The 15,866-nt window shown below is 42.1% G+C and overlaps 1 protein-coding gene across 1 annotated transcript in view; it reads left to right on the top strand.

Moving 5' to 3' along the window:
• Positions 1–15,866, top strand: part of rdgA (retinal degeneration A) — a 243,246-nt gene that overhangs the window by 216,648 nt on the left and 10,732 nt on the right. Inside the window, exon 18 of the mRNA XM_071670254.1 lies at positions 5,953–6,016. Within this exon, the coding sequence (XP_071526355.1) occupies positions 5,953–6,016 (64 nt within the window). The remainder of the gene's footprint in view (positions 1–5,952; positions 6,017–15,866) is intronic.

The following is a 15,866-nucleotide window of genomic DNA, read 5'->3' as shown; positions in this document are numbered from 1 at the left end:
AGACAATGCATCTCATATCTTTGGCTCAGCTGATGGCCAACTCACTAATCCATATGTTGAAAAATCTTGCAAACCTCCCAGGTACTTGGGGAAGTAGAGCTAGCTCTTCAAGGATGCTCAGGCATCTGGAAGCATTGTTGAGAACTGGTAAACTTTGTATGTAGTTGAAAATATTGGAGGAGACCACATGTCCACCTATCACAGTAATAGAGTAGGAAATAACGAGTGAGGATAGCTGTCATTGACGAGAGGCCTTTACTACCACCTTGGGGGAAACTTTTGCTTGTTGTTTGCTGATGTGATGAATGTGGTGGCATGTTAAGAATTCTTGCTTTTTTGCTGGGCTTATACTGTGAAATAAAGGGGTTTGGCTGTTCTAGAAAAATGGAGGGAAGGGTAATTAGTATGTACAATTATATAAGAATGTGAAGTATCGAACCACTGAATACCAGGCATTTTCAGGGTGCATTACTGGTGTACATTAGGTGCATACTTTTGTTCTGATGTATGATAGATATTTCTGTGATAGATTGTTCACGTGCAGTTGATTTTATCCTAGTAAAGTATGTAATTTGATATATATTAGTGTATATTTTGAAATACACAATGCATTAATATTACTGAGAAATGCATCTTTAATGTGATTTTCTGTTTTGTTTCTAAACTAGTCTTATGATTCTTTGTAGAAACACTCATGTCTTTGGAACACTGATATTGTGTTATTTTAAAATTTTCTTCAGTTGTATTTTATGGTATACATTATAATTAGCAGAATACTATTACATAAGTAACCATTTGTTTTGAAATAAAGATGAAGTAATTTTACTGTATAAGTGGTGAATCAGTGATATAAACTGAATGAGGACATGGTAAATATGGATAGCATACAGAAGTTTAGAAGGTTTTATGAAAGAAAAAAATGTCCAAGAGATAGGCTCCATTGACAGCACATCGAACCCAGTATACCACTTCGTTCCAGTTCACTCTATTCCTTGTATGCCTTTCACCTTCCTGCATGTTCAAGTCCCGATTGCCCAAAATCGTTTTCACTCCATCCTTCCACCTCCAATTTGGTCTCCCACTTCTCCTTGTTCCCTCCATCTCTGACACATATATCCTCTTTGTCAATCTTTCCTCACTCCTTCTCTCCATGTGACCAGACCATTTCAGTACACCCTCTTCTGCTCTCTCAACCACACTATTTTTACTCCCACACATCTCTCTTACCCTTTCATTAACTACTTGATCAAACCACCTCACACCACATATTGTCCTCAAACATCTCATTTCCAACACATCCACCCTCCTCCACACAATACTATCTATAGCCCATGCCTTGCAACCATATAACATTGTTGGAACCACTATTCCTTCAAACGTACCCATTTTTGCTTTCCAAGATAATGTTCTTGCCTTCCTTACAAAAGGGGAGCAGAGAAGGGGGCCAAGTGAGAATATTCCCTCAAAGGCTCAGTCCTCTGTTCTTAGCGCTACCTCGCTAATGCGGGAAATGGCAAATAGTATGAAAAAAGAAATATTGTAATCATTATTATACTTCGTCGCTGTCTCCTGCATTAGTGAGGTAGGGCAAGGAAAGAGACGAAAGAATTCCCCAACCCACCCACACACACGTATATACATACACGTCTACACACACATATATATACATACCTATACATTTCAACGCATACATATATATACACACACAGACACATACATATACACACATGTACATAATTTATACTTGCTGCCTTCTCTGATTCCCGGTGCCACCCAGCCACACATGGAATGACAACCCCTCCCCCCTGCACGTGCGTGAGGTACTGCTAGGAAAAGACAACAAAGGCCACACACGCCCACACTCAGTCTCCAGCTGCCACGTATAACGCACCAAAACCACAGCTCCCCCTCCACATCCAGGCCCCACAAAACCTTCCATGGCCCACCCCAGACGCTTTACATGTTCCGGCTCAATCCATTGACGTCGACCCTGGCACACCACTGCTCCAATTCACTCCACTCCCCATGTGCCTCCAACCCTCTTGCATTTCCAGGCCCCGATCACTCAGAACTCCCCTCATTCCATCCTTCCACCCCCAGTCTGGTCTCCCACCCCTCCCCGCTCACTCCGCCTTTGACACACACATCCTCCCCGTCAATCCCCCCCACTCACCCTCCCCATGTGACCAAACCACCCCAACACACCCTCCTCTACTTACTCAACCACACTCCCTCTATCACCACACACCTCTACCACCCCTTCACCACTCACTCGACCGAACCACCCCACACCACACACTGTCCCCATAAATCTCACCTCCAACAGATCCAACCTCCTCCGCACAACTCCATATACAGCCCATGCCCCGCAACCACACAACACTGTTGAAACTACCATTCCTCAAACATACCCATTTTTGCTTTCCGAGATAATGTTCTCACCTTCCACACATTTTTCAACGCTCCCAGAACTTTGGCCCCCTCCCCCACCCTGTGACTCACTTCTGCTTCCATGGTTCCATCCACTGCCAAATCCACTCCCAGGTATTTAAAACACTTCACTTCCAACAATTTTTCTCCATTCAAACTTACCTCCCAATTGACTTGTTCCTCAACTCTACTGTACCTGATAACCTTGCTCTTATTCACATTTACTCTCCAGCATCAGCGAGGTAGCGCAAGGAAACAGACGAAAGAATGGCCCAACCCACCCACATACATATGTATATACATAAATGCCCACCCTCGCACATATACATACCTATACATTTCAATGTATAGGTATAGGCCCCACAAAACTTTGCATGGTTTACCCCAGATGTTTCACATGCCCTGGTTCAATCTATTGACAGCATGTCGACCTCGGTGTACCACATCATTCCAGTTCACTCTATTTCTTGCATGCCTTTCACCCTCCTGTATGTTCAGGCCCTGATTGCCCATAATCTTTTCCACTCCATCCTTCCACCTACAATTTGTTCTCCTGCTTCTCCTCATTCCCTCCACCTCTGACACATATATCCTCTTTGTCAATCTTTCCTCACTCACTCTCTTCATTTGACCTAACCATTTCAACACACCCTTTTCTGCTCTCTCAACCATACTCTTTTTATTACCACACATCTCTCTTACCCTTTCATTACTTACTCGATCAAACCACCTCACACCACATATTGTTCTCAAACATTTCATTTCCATCACATCCACCCTTCTCCACTCAACCCGATCTATAGACCATGCCTCACAACCGTATAACATTGTTGGAACCACTATTCCTTCAAACATACCCATTTTTGCTCTCCAAGATAACGTTCTCACCTTCCACACATTCTTAAGCCCTACCAGATATATGGTGTAGAGGCCTGATGAAGTCTCTTCATACTGTTGAACCATAGTTTTGAATTATATCTCAATAACCATCATGTAGCAGAAGTGATGCCATGTGTAGGAAGCTTGTTGAATTATCTGTATAATGGTGAAGTTGATGCATAGACCCCTAGGGAGTGGTGGGAAAATGCTGGATGGTTTTAGAGGGTTTGCATCGTTTAGATTCTTTATTTTCCCATAATAAAGTGAAAGAAAAATGTAAATGTAAGTAAATCTTCTTAGAAAAAAGTAAGCTGACATATATGTCCTTGGTATAATGCATAGATCCCATGGGGAAGTGGTGGAGGAAGGATTATGAAGGGTAAACATCATTAAAATTTTTAGTTTTCCTTTATAAAATCAGAAAATATTAGTAAAAGTAAAGGATAGATACAAAAAATGTGAGCTAATATACTTTACATGGTAGTAGTATAAAACTGTAATAGTTAACTCATAAATTTGGTAAAGCATTGGAGGAGAAAAGATGGAGGAAGGTGTGCACCTCAATCTGAACCACCACAGCATTGGCACCATGTCATCCACATAGAGAAACCAAGGCCGTACTTAGTTGCCACAGTCGCATGGCAGAAGTTGAGATTATTGAAATAAGATGTAAAATTTGTAGAATAAGGAGAGCAAAAAGCAAAACAAAGAAAAAGTGTGGTAGTTGGGAAACAGACTTTGAACCAGATAACATCAAAGCTTGAGGACTCAGGATACTCAAGGCATGCAACAGGTGTACTGATGTTGGAATAAGCACAGACATCACCTTTGAACTGGAATTGTGAGTGGAGATTATAGTTGGGTCTCAGAGAGAAGTAAGATATTAGGAGAGGAACTAGACTGATGGTGTTCAACAGAGGAGAATTTACTAGAGACTATGAATGATGGTATAGTGAAAAGAAAATGAAGCAGGTATATCAGAGAGGGAAATGTGGAAAGGGCTGGTACTTATTGAACTGACCTTCTTTCGTGTGCTTATGTACCTCCTGAATCCCTGTCACAAAACTGAATTTTTGTTTATACCCAGTGACTATTTTTTTCAGATCCCTAAGTTCCTCTCTTTTTTTTATGATACCCTTCATGATCGTTGAATTGCTTCCTTAGATTCTCTAACTTCTCTGGTTGTGTTAACTTCTGATCTTGCCTTTTAAGAATTTGTCATAACATTTTGAAACATTTGTTCTCTGCTAGGTCTCCTTTCTTCTAGATCTTATTAAGACTGACTGGTCTCAGTAAGTTCCCTTTTGTGAATCCAAACCAGACTGTAGTCCATATTGATCAAAAAACTTTTGTAGAGTGTTTGGCATATTTAGCGTTTGTTAACAAGTTTGTCTTACCTATCCTGTTTAATTACTCTGCATTCTTTAAGTCCTGATTTTTTCTTACTATTGGTACAAGCAGCTTTAAAGGTCTTTAACTGATACCGTTATTAGCAATGGTAATGAAGTTTACTAGCACAAGATAGCTACAGTCATGAGAAGAATTTAAATCTTTTACCACATTACTATAGACAACCTGAGTTGGGTGTCCCTGAGAAATTATTGTCCACCCACATGAGGCATGAATTTGAACCACAGGGGCCTATATCACTGCTTTTCTTTGCTCTCTTATGTAGAAGTCCTAATCTTCATCCTTGTGATCTAGAATTGTGATTAGCTATTGACACAAACATTACACAGCCTTCATAGGTAGATTACAGGCTCTTAGTTTGAACATGGGAGACTTCAACTCCCAAGTCCCATGAAACTCCCACAATTTGGTTCATGTGTAGGTTATAGACTTCATGAGCTGTGGGCCCTTTAAAATCTAAAAGAAGCAAGGAGCACTGCTTGGACTTCTCTGGCCTGCTGCTACTGTGTGTGCATAATTTTTTTTTGGAATTTTATTATTTGTATACTGCAGGGAGAGAGCTTAACACTTGTGGGGCCCCATCTCATACTTTTTACATTATCAAGAATACTTTTAGTTGCCATCATTGACAGGCTCCTTAGTTAGACCATTCCAACAGTGCACTACCTGTACACTAAACTAGTATTTTTTCACATTCTACTTCATCATCCTCTTACTCAGCTTCTGATCATTGCCTCTGCTAAACTGATACTGTGCCTTGTAAAGACCTAATTATTGTCAACAACAACCAATTCATTTAGGAACTTGAATGCTTTTATAAGGTCATCCTCTTTCTTCTCTCCTATTTAAGGTGAACAGCTATGTAGCCTTCGATCTTTCATCATAGCTAAGCTCTCTTAATTCTCTGACCAACTTGGCTGCTTTTTCTGTACATTCTCAATCACAATTTTGTATTTCTTAGTTTGCAATTAGCAGACCTGAAAGTCATATTGCAATTTTGATATGTGTGTGTGTGTGTGTGTGTGTGTGTGTGTGTGTGTGTGTGTGTGTATGTGTGTGTGTTTGTGTGTGTGTGTGTGTATAGAATGTAAAATGTAAGATAAGACCTCTTGGTTTTATTGACAGTGGGGATAGCTAATAGTATTAATGATGTTTTGTGGAAGACAAAAAAATTTGAAAACAAATCATGTCATTTTAATGCTTTTATGACTTTTTCATATCCTTTTTCCTCAGCCACCTTCTCGAGAAGAATTCTGATGGAATAATAAAAGCTGCTAAACAAGGCGATCTGAAGATGGTAAGTTACACTGTATCATTGATCACAGATTTTACTTTTTACTCTGCCTTTTAGATCCTAGTTACCTAGGAGCTTAACAGTAGAATATATATAGAAGAGATTGCATGCAGAATGGAAAAAGGTGAAAGAAAATGACGTAAGGGGAGTGGGGGAGGAATAGGATATAATTAGGGAAGCAGTGATGGCTTGTGCAAAAGATGCCTGTGGCATGAGAAATGTGGGAGGTGGGCAGATTAAAAAGGATAGTGAGTGGTGGGATGAAGAAGTAAGAGTGTTAGTGAAAGAGAAGAGAGAGGGGTTTGGATGATTTTTTCTGGGAATTCGTGTGAATGACTGGGAGATGTATAAAAGAAAGAGGCAGGAGGTCAAGAGAAATGTGCAAGAGGTGAAAAAGAGGGCAAATGAGAGTTGGGGTGAGAAAATATCATTAAATTTTAGGGAGAATAAAAAGATGTTTTGGAAGGAGGTAAATAAAGTGCGTTAGACAAGAAAACAAATAGGGACATCGGTGAAGGGGGCTGATGGGGAGGTAATAACAAGTAGTGGTGAAGTGAGAAGGAGATGAGTGAGTATTTTGAAAGTTTGTTGAACGTGTATGATGAAAGAGTGGCAGATATAGGGTGTTTTGGTCGAGGTGGTGCACGAAATGAGAGGGTCAGGGAGAATGGTTTGGTAAGCAGAGAAGAGTAGTGAAAGCTTTGCGGAAGATGAAAGCTGGTAAGGCAGCGGGTTTGGATGGTATTGCAGTGGAATTTATTAAAAAGGGCAGTGACTCTGTTGTTGACTGGTTGGTAAGGATATTCAGTGTAAGTATGATCATGGTGAAGTGCCTGAGGACTGTCGGAATGCATGCATAGTGCCATTGTACAAAGGCAAAGGTGATAAAGGTGAATGTTCAGATTACAGAGGTATAAATTTGTGAAGTATTCCTGGGAAATTATATGGGAGGGTATTGATTGAGAGGGTAAAGGTATGTGCAGAGCATCTGATTGGGGAAGAGCAGTGTGGTTTCAGAAGTGGTAGAGGATGTGTGGATCAGGTATTTTCTGTGAAGAATGTATGAAAAAACTTACAAAAACAGATGGATTTGTATGTAGCATTTATGGATGTGGAGAAGGCCTATGATAGAGTTGATATAGATGCTTTGTGGAAGGTATTAAGAGTGTATGATGTGGGAGTTAAGTTGCTAGAAACAGTGAAAAGCTTTTATCAAGGATGTAAGGCATGTGTATGAGTAGGAAGAGAGGAAAGTGATTGGGTCCCAGTGAATGTCGGTTTGTGGCAGGGGTGCGTAATGTCTTCATGGTTGTTTAATTTGTTTATGGTGGGGTTGTTAGGGAGGTGAATGCAAGAGTTTTGGAGAGAGGGGTAAGTATGCAGTCAGTTGTGGATGAGAGGGCTTGGGAAGTGAGTAAATTGCTGTTTACTGATGATATAGCACTGGTAGCTGATTCAAGTGAGAAACTGCAGAAGTTGAGTTTGGTAAAGTATGTGAAAGAAGAAAGCTGAGAGTAAATGTGAATAAGAACAAGGTTATTAGCTTCAGTAGGGATGAGGGACAAGTAAATTGGGAGGTAAATTTGAATGGAGAAAAACTGGAGAAAGTGAAGTGTTTTAGATATCTGGGAGTGGATTTGGCAGCGGATGGGTACCATGGAAGCAGAAGTGAGTCACAGGGTGAGGGAGGGGGAGAAGATTCTGAGAGCATTGAAGAATGTGTGGAAGGGAAGAACTTTGTCTCGGAGAGCAAAAATGGGTATGTTTGATGGAATAGTGGTTCCAACAATGTTATATGGTTGCGAGGCATGAGCTATACATAGAGTTGTGCAGAGGAAGGTGGATGTATTGGAAATGAAATGTTTGAGGACAATATGTGGTGTGAATTGGTGTGATTGAGTGAGTAATGAAAGCATAAGAGAGATCTGTGGTAATAAAAAGAGTGTGGTTGAGAGAGCAGAAGAGGGTGTATTGAAATGGTTTGGTTACATGGAGAGAATGAGTGAGAAAAGATTGACAAAGAGGATATATGTGTCAGAGGTAGGGGGAATGAGAAGTGGGAGACCAAATTGGAGGTGGAAGGATGGAGTGAAAAAGATTTTGAGCGATCGGGGCCTGAACATACAGGAGGGTGAAAGATGTGCAAGGAATAGAGTGAATTGGAATGATGTGGTATACTGGGGTCGACATACTGTCACTGGATTGAACCAGGGCATGTGAAATGTCTGGGGTAAACCATGGAAAGTTTTGTGGGACCTGGATGTAGAAAGGGAGCTGTGGCTTCGGTTCATTACACATGACAGCTAGAGACTGAGTGTGAACGAATGTGGGCTTTGTTGTCTTTTCGTATTGCATGCTCACACGCATGCAGGGGGAGGGGGGTGCAATTTCGTGTGTGGCGGGGTGGCGACGGGAATGAATAAGGGCAGACAGTATGAATTATGTACATGTGTATATATGTATATGTCTGTGTGTGTATATATATGTATACATTGAGATGTATAGGTATGTATATGTGCATGTCTGGATGTGTAAGTATATACATGTGTATGTGGGTGGGTTGGGCCATTCTTTTGTCTGTTTCCTTGCGCTACCTCGCTAATGCGGGAGACAGCGACAAAGTATAATGAAAAAAAGAAAAAAAAAAATATATATATATATATATATATATATATATATATATATATATATATATATATATATATATATATATCCCTGGGGATAGGGGAGAAAGAATACTTCCCACGTATTCCCTGCGTGTCGTAGAAGGCGACTAAAAGGGGAGGGAGCGGGGGGCTGGAAATCCTCCCCTCTCGTTTTTTTTTTTTTTTTTTTTTTTTTCCAAAAGAAGGAACCGAGAAGGGGGCCAGGTGAGGATATTCCCTCAAAGGCCCAGTCCTCTGTTCTTAACGCTACCTTGCTAATGCGGGAAATGGCGAATAGTTTCAAAGAAAAAGAAAAGATATATATACTATATATATATATATATATATATATATTTATTTTTTTATTTTTTATTTTGCTTTGTCACTGTCTCCCGCGTTAGTGAGGTAGTGCAAGGAAACAGATGAAAGAAATGACCCAATCCACCCACATACACATGTATATACATACACGTCCACACACGCAAATATAAATACCTATACATCTCAACGTATGCATATATATACACACACAGATGTATACATATATACTCATGTTCATAATTCATACTGTCTGCCCTTAATCATTCCCATCGCCACCCCGCCACACATGAAATAACCCCCTCCCCCCAAATGTGCGGGAGGTAGTGCTAGGAAAAGACAACAAAGGCCACATTAGTTCACACTCAGTCTCTAGCTGTCATGTAATAATGCACTGAAACCACAGCTCCGTTTCCACATCCAGGCACCTCAGAACTTTCCATGGTTTACCCCACACGCTTCACATGCCCTGATTCAATCCACTGAGAGCACGTCAACCCCGGTATACCACATCGATCCAATTCACTCTATTCCTTGCCCTCCTTTCACCCTCCTGCATGTTCAGGCCCCGATCACACAAAATCTTTTTCACTCCATCTTTCCACCTCCAATTTGGTCTCCCACTTCTCCTCGTTCCCTCCACCGACACATATATCCTCTTGGTCAATCTTTCCTCACTCATTCTCTCCATGTGCCCAAACCATTTCAAAACACCCTCTTCTGCTCTCTCAACCACACTCCTTTTATTTCCACACATCTCTCTTACCCTTACGTTACTTACTCGATCAAACCACCTCACACCACACATTGTCCTCAAACATCTCATTTCCAGCACATCCATCCTCCTGCGCACAACTCCATCCATAGCCCACGCCTCGCAACCATACAACATTGTTGGAACCACTATTCCTTCAAACATACCCATTTTTGCTTTCCGAGATAATGTTCTCGACTTCTACACATTCTTCAAGGCTCCCAGAATTTTCGCCCCCTCCCCCACCCTATGATCCACTTCCGCTTCCATGGTTCCATCTGCTGCCAGATCCACTCCCAGATATCTAAAACACTTTACTTCCTCCAGTTTTGCTCCATTCAAACTTACCTCCCAATTGACTTGACCCTCAACCCTACTGTACCTAATAACCTTGCTCTTATTCACATTTACTCTTAACTTTCTTCTTTCACAAACTTTACCAAACTCAGTCACCAGCTTCTGCAGTTTCTCACATGAATCAGCCACCAGTGCTGTATCACCAGCGAACAACAACTGACTCACTTCCCAAGCTCTCTCATCCCCAACAGACTTCATATTTGCCCCTCTTTCCAAAACTCTTGCATTCACCTCCCTAACAACCCCATCCATAAACAAATTAAACAACCATGGAGACATCACACACCCCTGCCGCAGACCTACATTCACTGAGAATGTTGGGGTGAAGAGGGTGGTGAGAGTGAGCTTGGGAAGGAGACTTGTGTGAGGAAGCACCAGGAGAGACTGAGTACAGAATGGAAAAAGGTGAGAACAATGGAAGTAAGGGGAGTGGGGGAGGAATGGGATGTATTTAGGGAATCAGTGATGGATTGCACAAAAGATGCTTGTGGCATGAGAAGAGTGGGAGGTGGGTTGATTAGAAAGGGTAGTGAGTGGTGGGATGAAGAAGTAAGATTATTAGTGAAAGAGAAGAGAGAGGCATTTGGACGATTTTTGCAGGGAAAAAATGCAATTGAGTGGGAGATGTATAAAAGAAAGACAGGAGGTCAAGAGAAAGGTGCAAGAGGTGAAAAAGAGGGCAAATGAGAGTTGGGGTGAGAGAGTATCATTAAATTTTAGGGGGAATAAAAAGATGTTCTGGAAGGAGGTAAATAAAATGCGTAAGACAAGGGAGCAAATGGGAACTTCAGTGAAGGGCGCAAATGGGGAGGTGATAACAAGTAGTGGTGATGTGAGAAGGAGATGGAGTGAGTATTTTGAAGGTTTGTTGAATGTATTTGATGATAGAGTGGCAGATATAGGGTGTTTTGGTCGAGGTGGTGTGCAAAGTGACAGGGTTAGGGAAAATGATTTGGTAAACAGAGAAGAGGTAGTAAAAGCTTTGCGGAAGATGAAAGCCGGCAAGGCAGCAGGTTTGGATGGTATTGCAGTGGAATTTATTAAAAAAGGGTGTGACTGTATTATTGACTGGTTGGTAAGGTTTTTAATGTATGTATGACTCATGGTGAGGTGCCTGAGGCTTGGCGGAATGCGTGCATAGTGCCATTGTACAAAGGCAAAGGGGATAAGAGTGAGTGCTCAAATTACAGAGGTATAAGTTTGTTGAGTATTCCTGGTAAATTATATGGGAGGGTATTGATTGAGAGGGTGAAGGCATGTACAGAGCATCAGATTGGGGAAGAGCAGTGTAGTTTCAGAAGTGGTAGAGGATGTGTAGAAGAATGTATGTGAGAAATACTTAGAAAAGCAAATGGATTTGTATGTAGCATTTATGGATCTGGAGAAGGCATATGATAGAGTTGATAGAGATGCTCTGTGGAAGGTATTAAGAATATATGGTGTGGGAGGCAAGTTGTTAGAAGCAGTGAAAAGTTTTTATCGAGGATGTAAGGCATGTGTACGTGTAGGAAGAGAGGAAAGTGATTGGTTCTCAGTGAATGTAGGTTTGCGGCATGGGTGCGTGATGTCTCCATGGTTGTTTAATTTGTTTATGGATGTGGTTGTTAGGGAGGTGAATGCAAGAGTTTTGGAAAGAGGGGCAAGTATGAAGTCTGTTGGGGATAAGAGAGCTTGGGAAGTGAGTCAGTTGTTGTTCGCTGATGATACAGCGCTGGTGGCTGATTCACGTGAGAAACTGCAGAAGCTGGTGACTGAGTTTGGTAAAGTGTGTGAAAGAAGAAACATCTCAATGTACACATATATATATACACACACAGACACATACATATATACCCATGCACACAATTCACACTGTCTGCCTTTATTCATTCCCAATGCCACCTTGCCACACATGGAATACCATCCCCCTCCCCCCTCATGTATGCAAGGTAGCTCTAGGAAAAGACAACAAAGGCTCCACTCGTTCACACTCAGTCTCTAGCTGTCATGTAATAATGCACTGAAACCACAGCTCCGTTTCCACATCCAGGCACCACAGAACTTTCCATGGTTTACCCCACACGCTTCACATGCCCTGATTCAATCCACTGAGAGCACGTCAACCCCGGTATACTACATCGATCCAATTCACTCTATTCCTTGCCCTCCTTTCACCCTCCTGCATGTTCAGGCCCCGATCACACAAAATCTTTTTCACTCCATCTTTCCACCTCCAATTTGGTCTCCCACTTCTCCTCGTTCCCTCCACCGACACATATATCCTCTTGGTCAATCTTTCCTCACTCATTCTCTCCATGTGCCCAAACCATTTCAAAACACCCTCTTCTGCTCTCTCAACCACACTCCTTTTATTTCCACACATCTCTCTTACCCTTACGTTACTTACTCGATCAAACCACCTCACACCACACATTGTCCTCAAACATCTCATTTCCAGCACATCCATCCTCCTGCGCACAACTCCATCCATAGCCCACGCCTCGCAACCATACAACATTGTTGGAACCACTATTCCTTCAAACATACCCATTTTTGCTTTCCGAGATAATGTTCTCGACTTCTACACATTCTTCAAGGCTCCCAGAATTTTCGCCCCCTCCCCCACCCTATGATCCACTTCCGCTTCCATGGTTCCATCTGCTGCCAGATCCACTCCCAGATATCTAAAACACTTTACTTCCTCCAGTTTTGCTCCATTCAAACTTACCTCCCAATTGACTTGACCCTCAACCCTACTGTACCTAATAACCTTGCTCTTATTCACATTTACTCTTAACTTTCTTCTTTCACAAACTTTACCAAACTCAGTCACCAGCTTCTGCAGTTTCTCACATGAATCAGCCACCAGTGCTGTATCACCAGCGAACAACAACTGACTCACTTCCCAAGCTCTCTCATCCCCAACAGACTTCATATTTGCCCCTCTTTCCAAAACTCTTGCATTCACCTCCCTAACAACCCCATCCATAAACAAATTAAACAACCATGGAGACATCACACACCCCTGCCGCAGACCTACATTCACTGAGAATGTTGGGGTGAAGAGGGTGGTGAGAGTGAGCTTGGGAAGGAGACTTGTGTGAGGAAGCACCAGGAGAGACTGAGTACAGAATGGAAAAAGGTGAGAACAATGGAAGTAAGGGGAGTGGGGGAGGAATGGGATGTATTTAGGGAATCAGTGATGGATTGCACAAAAGATGCTTGTGGCATGAGAAGAGTGGGAGGTGGGTTGATTAGAAAGGGTAGTGAGTGGTGGGATGAAGAAGTAAGATTATTAGTGAAAGAGAAGAGAGAGGCATTTGGACGATTTTTGCAGGGAAAAAATGCAATTGAGTGGGAGATGTATAAAAGAAAGACAGGAGGTCAAGAGAAAGGTGCAAGAGGTGAAAAAGAGGGCAAATGAGAGTTGGGGTGAGAGAGTATCATTAAATTTTAGGGGGAATAAAAAGATGTTCTGGAAGGAGGTAAATAAAATGCGTAAGACAAGGGAGCAAATGGGAACTTCAGTGAAGGGCGCAAATGGGGAGGTGATAACAAGTAGTGGTGATGTGAGAAGGAGATGGAGTGAGTATTTTGAAGGTTTGTTGAATGTATTTGATGATAGAGTGGCAGATATAGGGTGTTTTGGTCGAGGTGGTGTGCAAAGTGAGAGGGTTAGGGAAAATGATTTGGTAAACAGAGAAGAGGTAGTAAAAGCTTTGCGGAAGATGAAAGCCGGCAAGGCAGCAGGTTTGGATGGTATTGCAGTGGAATTTATTAAAAAAGGGTGTGACTGTATTATTGACTGGTTGGTAAGGTTATTTAATGTATGTATGACTCATGGTGAGGTGCCTGAGGCTTGGCGGAATGCGTGCATAGTGCCATTGTACAAAGGCAAAGGGGATAAGAGTGAGTGCTCAAATTACAGAGGTATAAGTTTGTTGAGTATTCCTGGTAAATTATATGGGAGGGTATTGATTGAGAGGGTGAAGGCATGTACAGAGCATCAGATTGGGGAAGAGCAGTGTAGTTTCAGAAGTGGTAGAGGATGTGTAGAAGAATGTATGTGAGAAATACTTAGAAAAGCAAATGGATTTGTATGTAGCATTTATGGATCTGGAGAAGGCATATGATAGAGTTGATAGAGATGCTCTGTGGAAGGTATTAAGAATATATGGTGTGGGAGGCAAGTTGTTAGAAGCAGTGAAAAGTTTTTATCGAGGATGTAAGGCATGTGTACGTGTAGGAAGAGAGGAAAGTGATTGGTTCTCAGTGAATGTAGGTTTGCGGCATGGGTGCGTGATGTCTCCATGGTTGTTTAATTTGTTTATGGATGTGGTTGTTAGGGAGGTGAATGCAAGAGTTTTGGAAAGAGGGGCAAGTATGAAGTCTGTTGGGGATAAGAGAGCTTGGGAAGTGAGTCAGTTGTTGTTCGCTGATGATACAGCGCTGGTGGCTGATTCACGTGAGAAACTGCAGAAGCTGGTGACTGAGTTTGGTAAAGTGTGTGAAAGAAGAAACATCTCAATGTACACATATATATATACACACACAGACACATACATATATACCCATGCACACAATTCACACTGTCTGCCTTTATTCATTCCCAATGCCACCTTGCCACACATGGAATACCATCCCCCTCCCCCCTCATGTATGCAAGGTAGCTCTAGGAAAAGACAACAAAGGCTCCACTCGTTCACAGTCAGTCTCTAGCTGTCATGCAATAATGCCCGAAACCACAGCTCCCTTTCCACATCCAGGCCCCACACAACTTTCCATGGTTTACCCCAGACGCTTCACAAGCCCTGATTCAATCCACTGACAGCACGTCAACCCCGGTATACCACATCGATCCAATTCACTCTATTCCTTGCCCTCCTTTCACCTTACTGCATGTTCAGGACCCGATCACTCAAAATCTTTTTCACTCCATCTTTCCACCTCCAATTTGGTCTCGTTCCCTCCACCTCCCACACATATATCCTCTTGGTCAGTCTTTCCTCACTCATTCTCTCCATGTGCCCAAACCATTTCAAAACACCCTCTTCTGCTCTCTCAACCATGCTCTTTTTATTTCCACATATCTCTCTAACCCTTACATTACTTACTCGATCAAACCACCTCACACCACACATTGTCCTCAAACATCTCATTTCCAGCACTTCCACCCTCCTGCGCACAACTCTATCCATAGCCCACGCCTCGCAACCATACAGCATTGTTGGAACCACTATTCCTTCAAACATACCCATTTTTGCTCTCTCAGATAATGTTCTCAATTTCCACACATTCTTCAACGCATCCAGAATTTTTGCCCCCTCCCCCACCCTATGATTCACTTCCGCTTCCATGGTTCCATCCGCTGCCAAATCCACTCCCAGATATCTAAAACACTTCACTTCCTCCAGTTTTTCTCCATTCAAACTTACCTCCCAATTGACTTGACCCTCAACCCTACTGTACCTAATAATCTTACTCTTATTCATATAGAGTTGATAGAGATGCTCTGTGGAAGGTATTAAGAATATATGGTTTGGGAGGCAAGTTGTTAGAAGCAGTGAAAAGTTTTTATCGAGGATGTAAGGCATGTGTACGTGTAGGAAGAGAGGAAAGTGATTGGTTCTCAGTGAATGTAGGTTTGCGGCAGGGGTGTGTGATGTCTCCATGGTTGTTTAATTTGTTTATGGATGGGGTTGTTAGGGAGGTGAATGCAAGTGTTTTGGAAAGAGGGGCAAGTATGAAGTCTGTTGGGGATGAGAGAGCTTGGGAAGTGAGTCAGTTGTTGTTCGCTGAT

This window comes from Panulirus ornatus, chromosome 15 (genome assembly GCF_036320965.1).
Source record: "Panulirus ornatus isolate Po-2019 chromosome 15, ASM3632096v1, whole genome shotgun sequence".
In the NCBI taxonomy this organism is placed as follows: Eukaryota; Metazoa; Arthropoda; class Malacostraca; order Decapoda; family Palinuridae; genus Panulirus; species Panulirus ornatus.
Note: the sequence above shows the minus strand (reverse complement) of the source record. Positions and strands in the feature narration are given on the sequence as shown.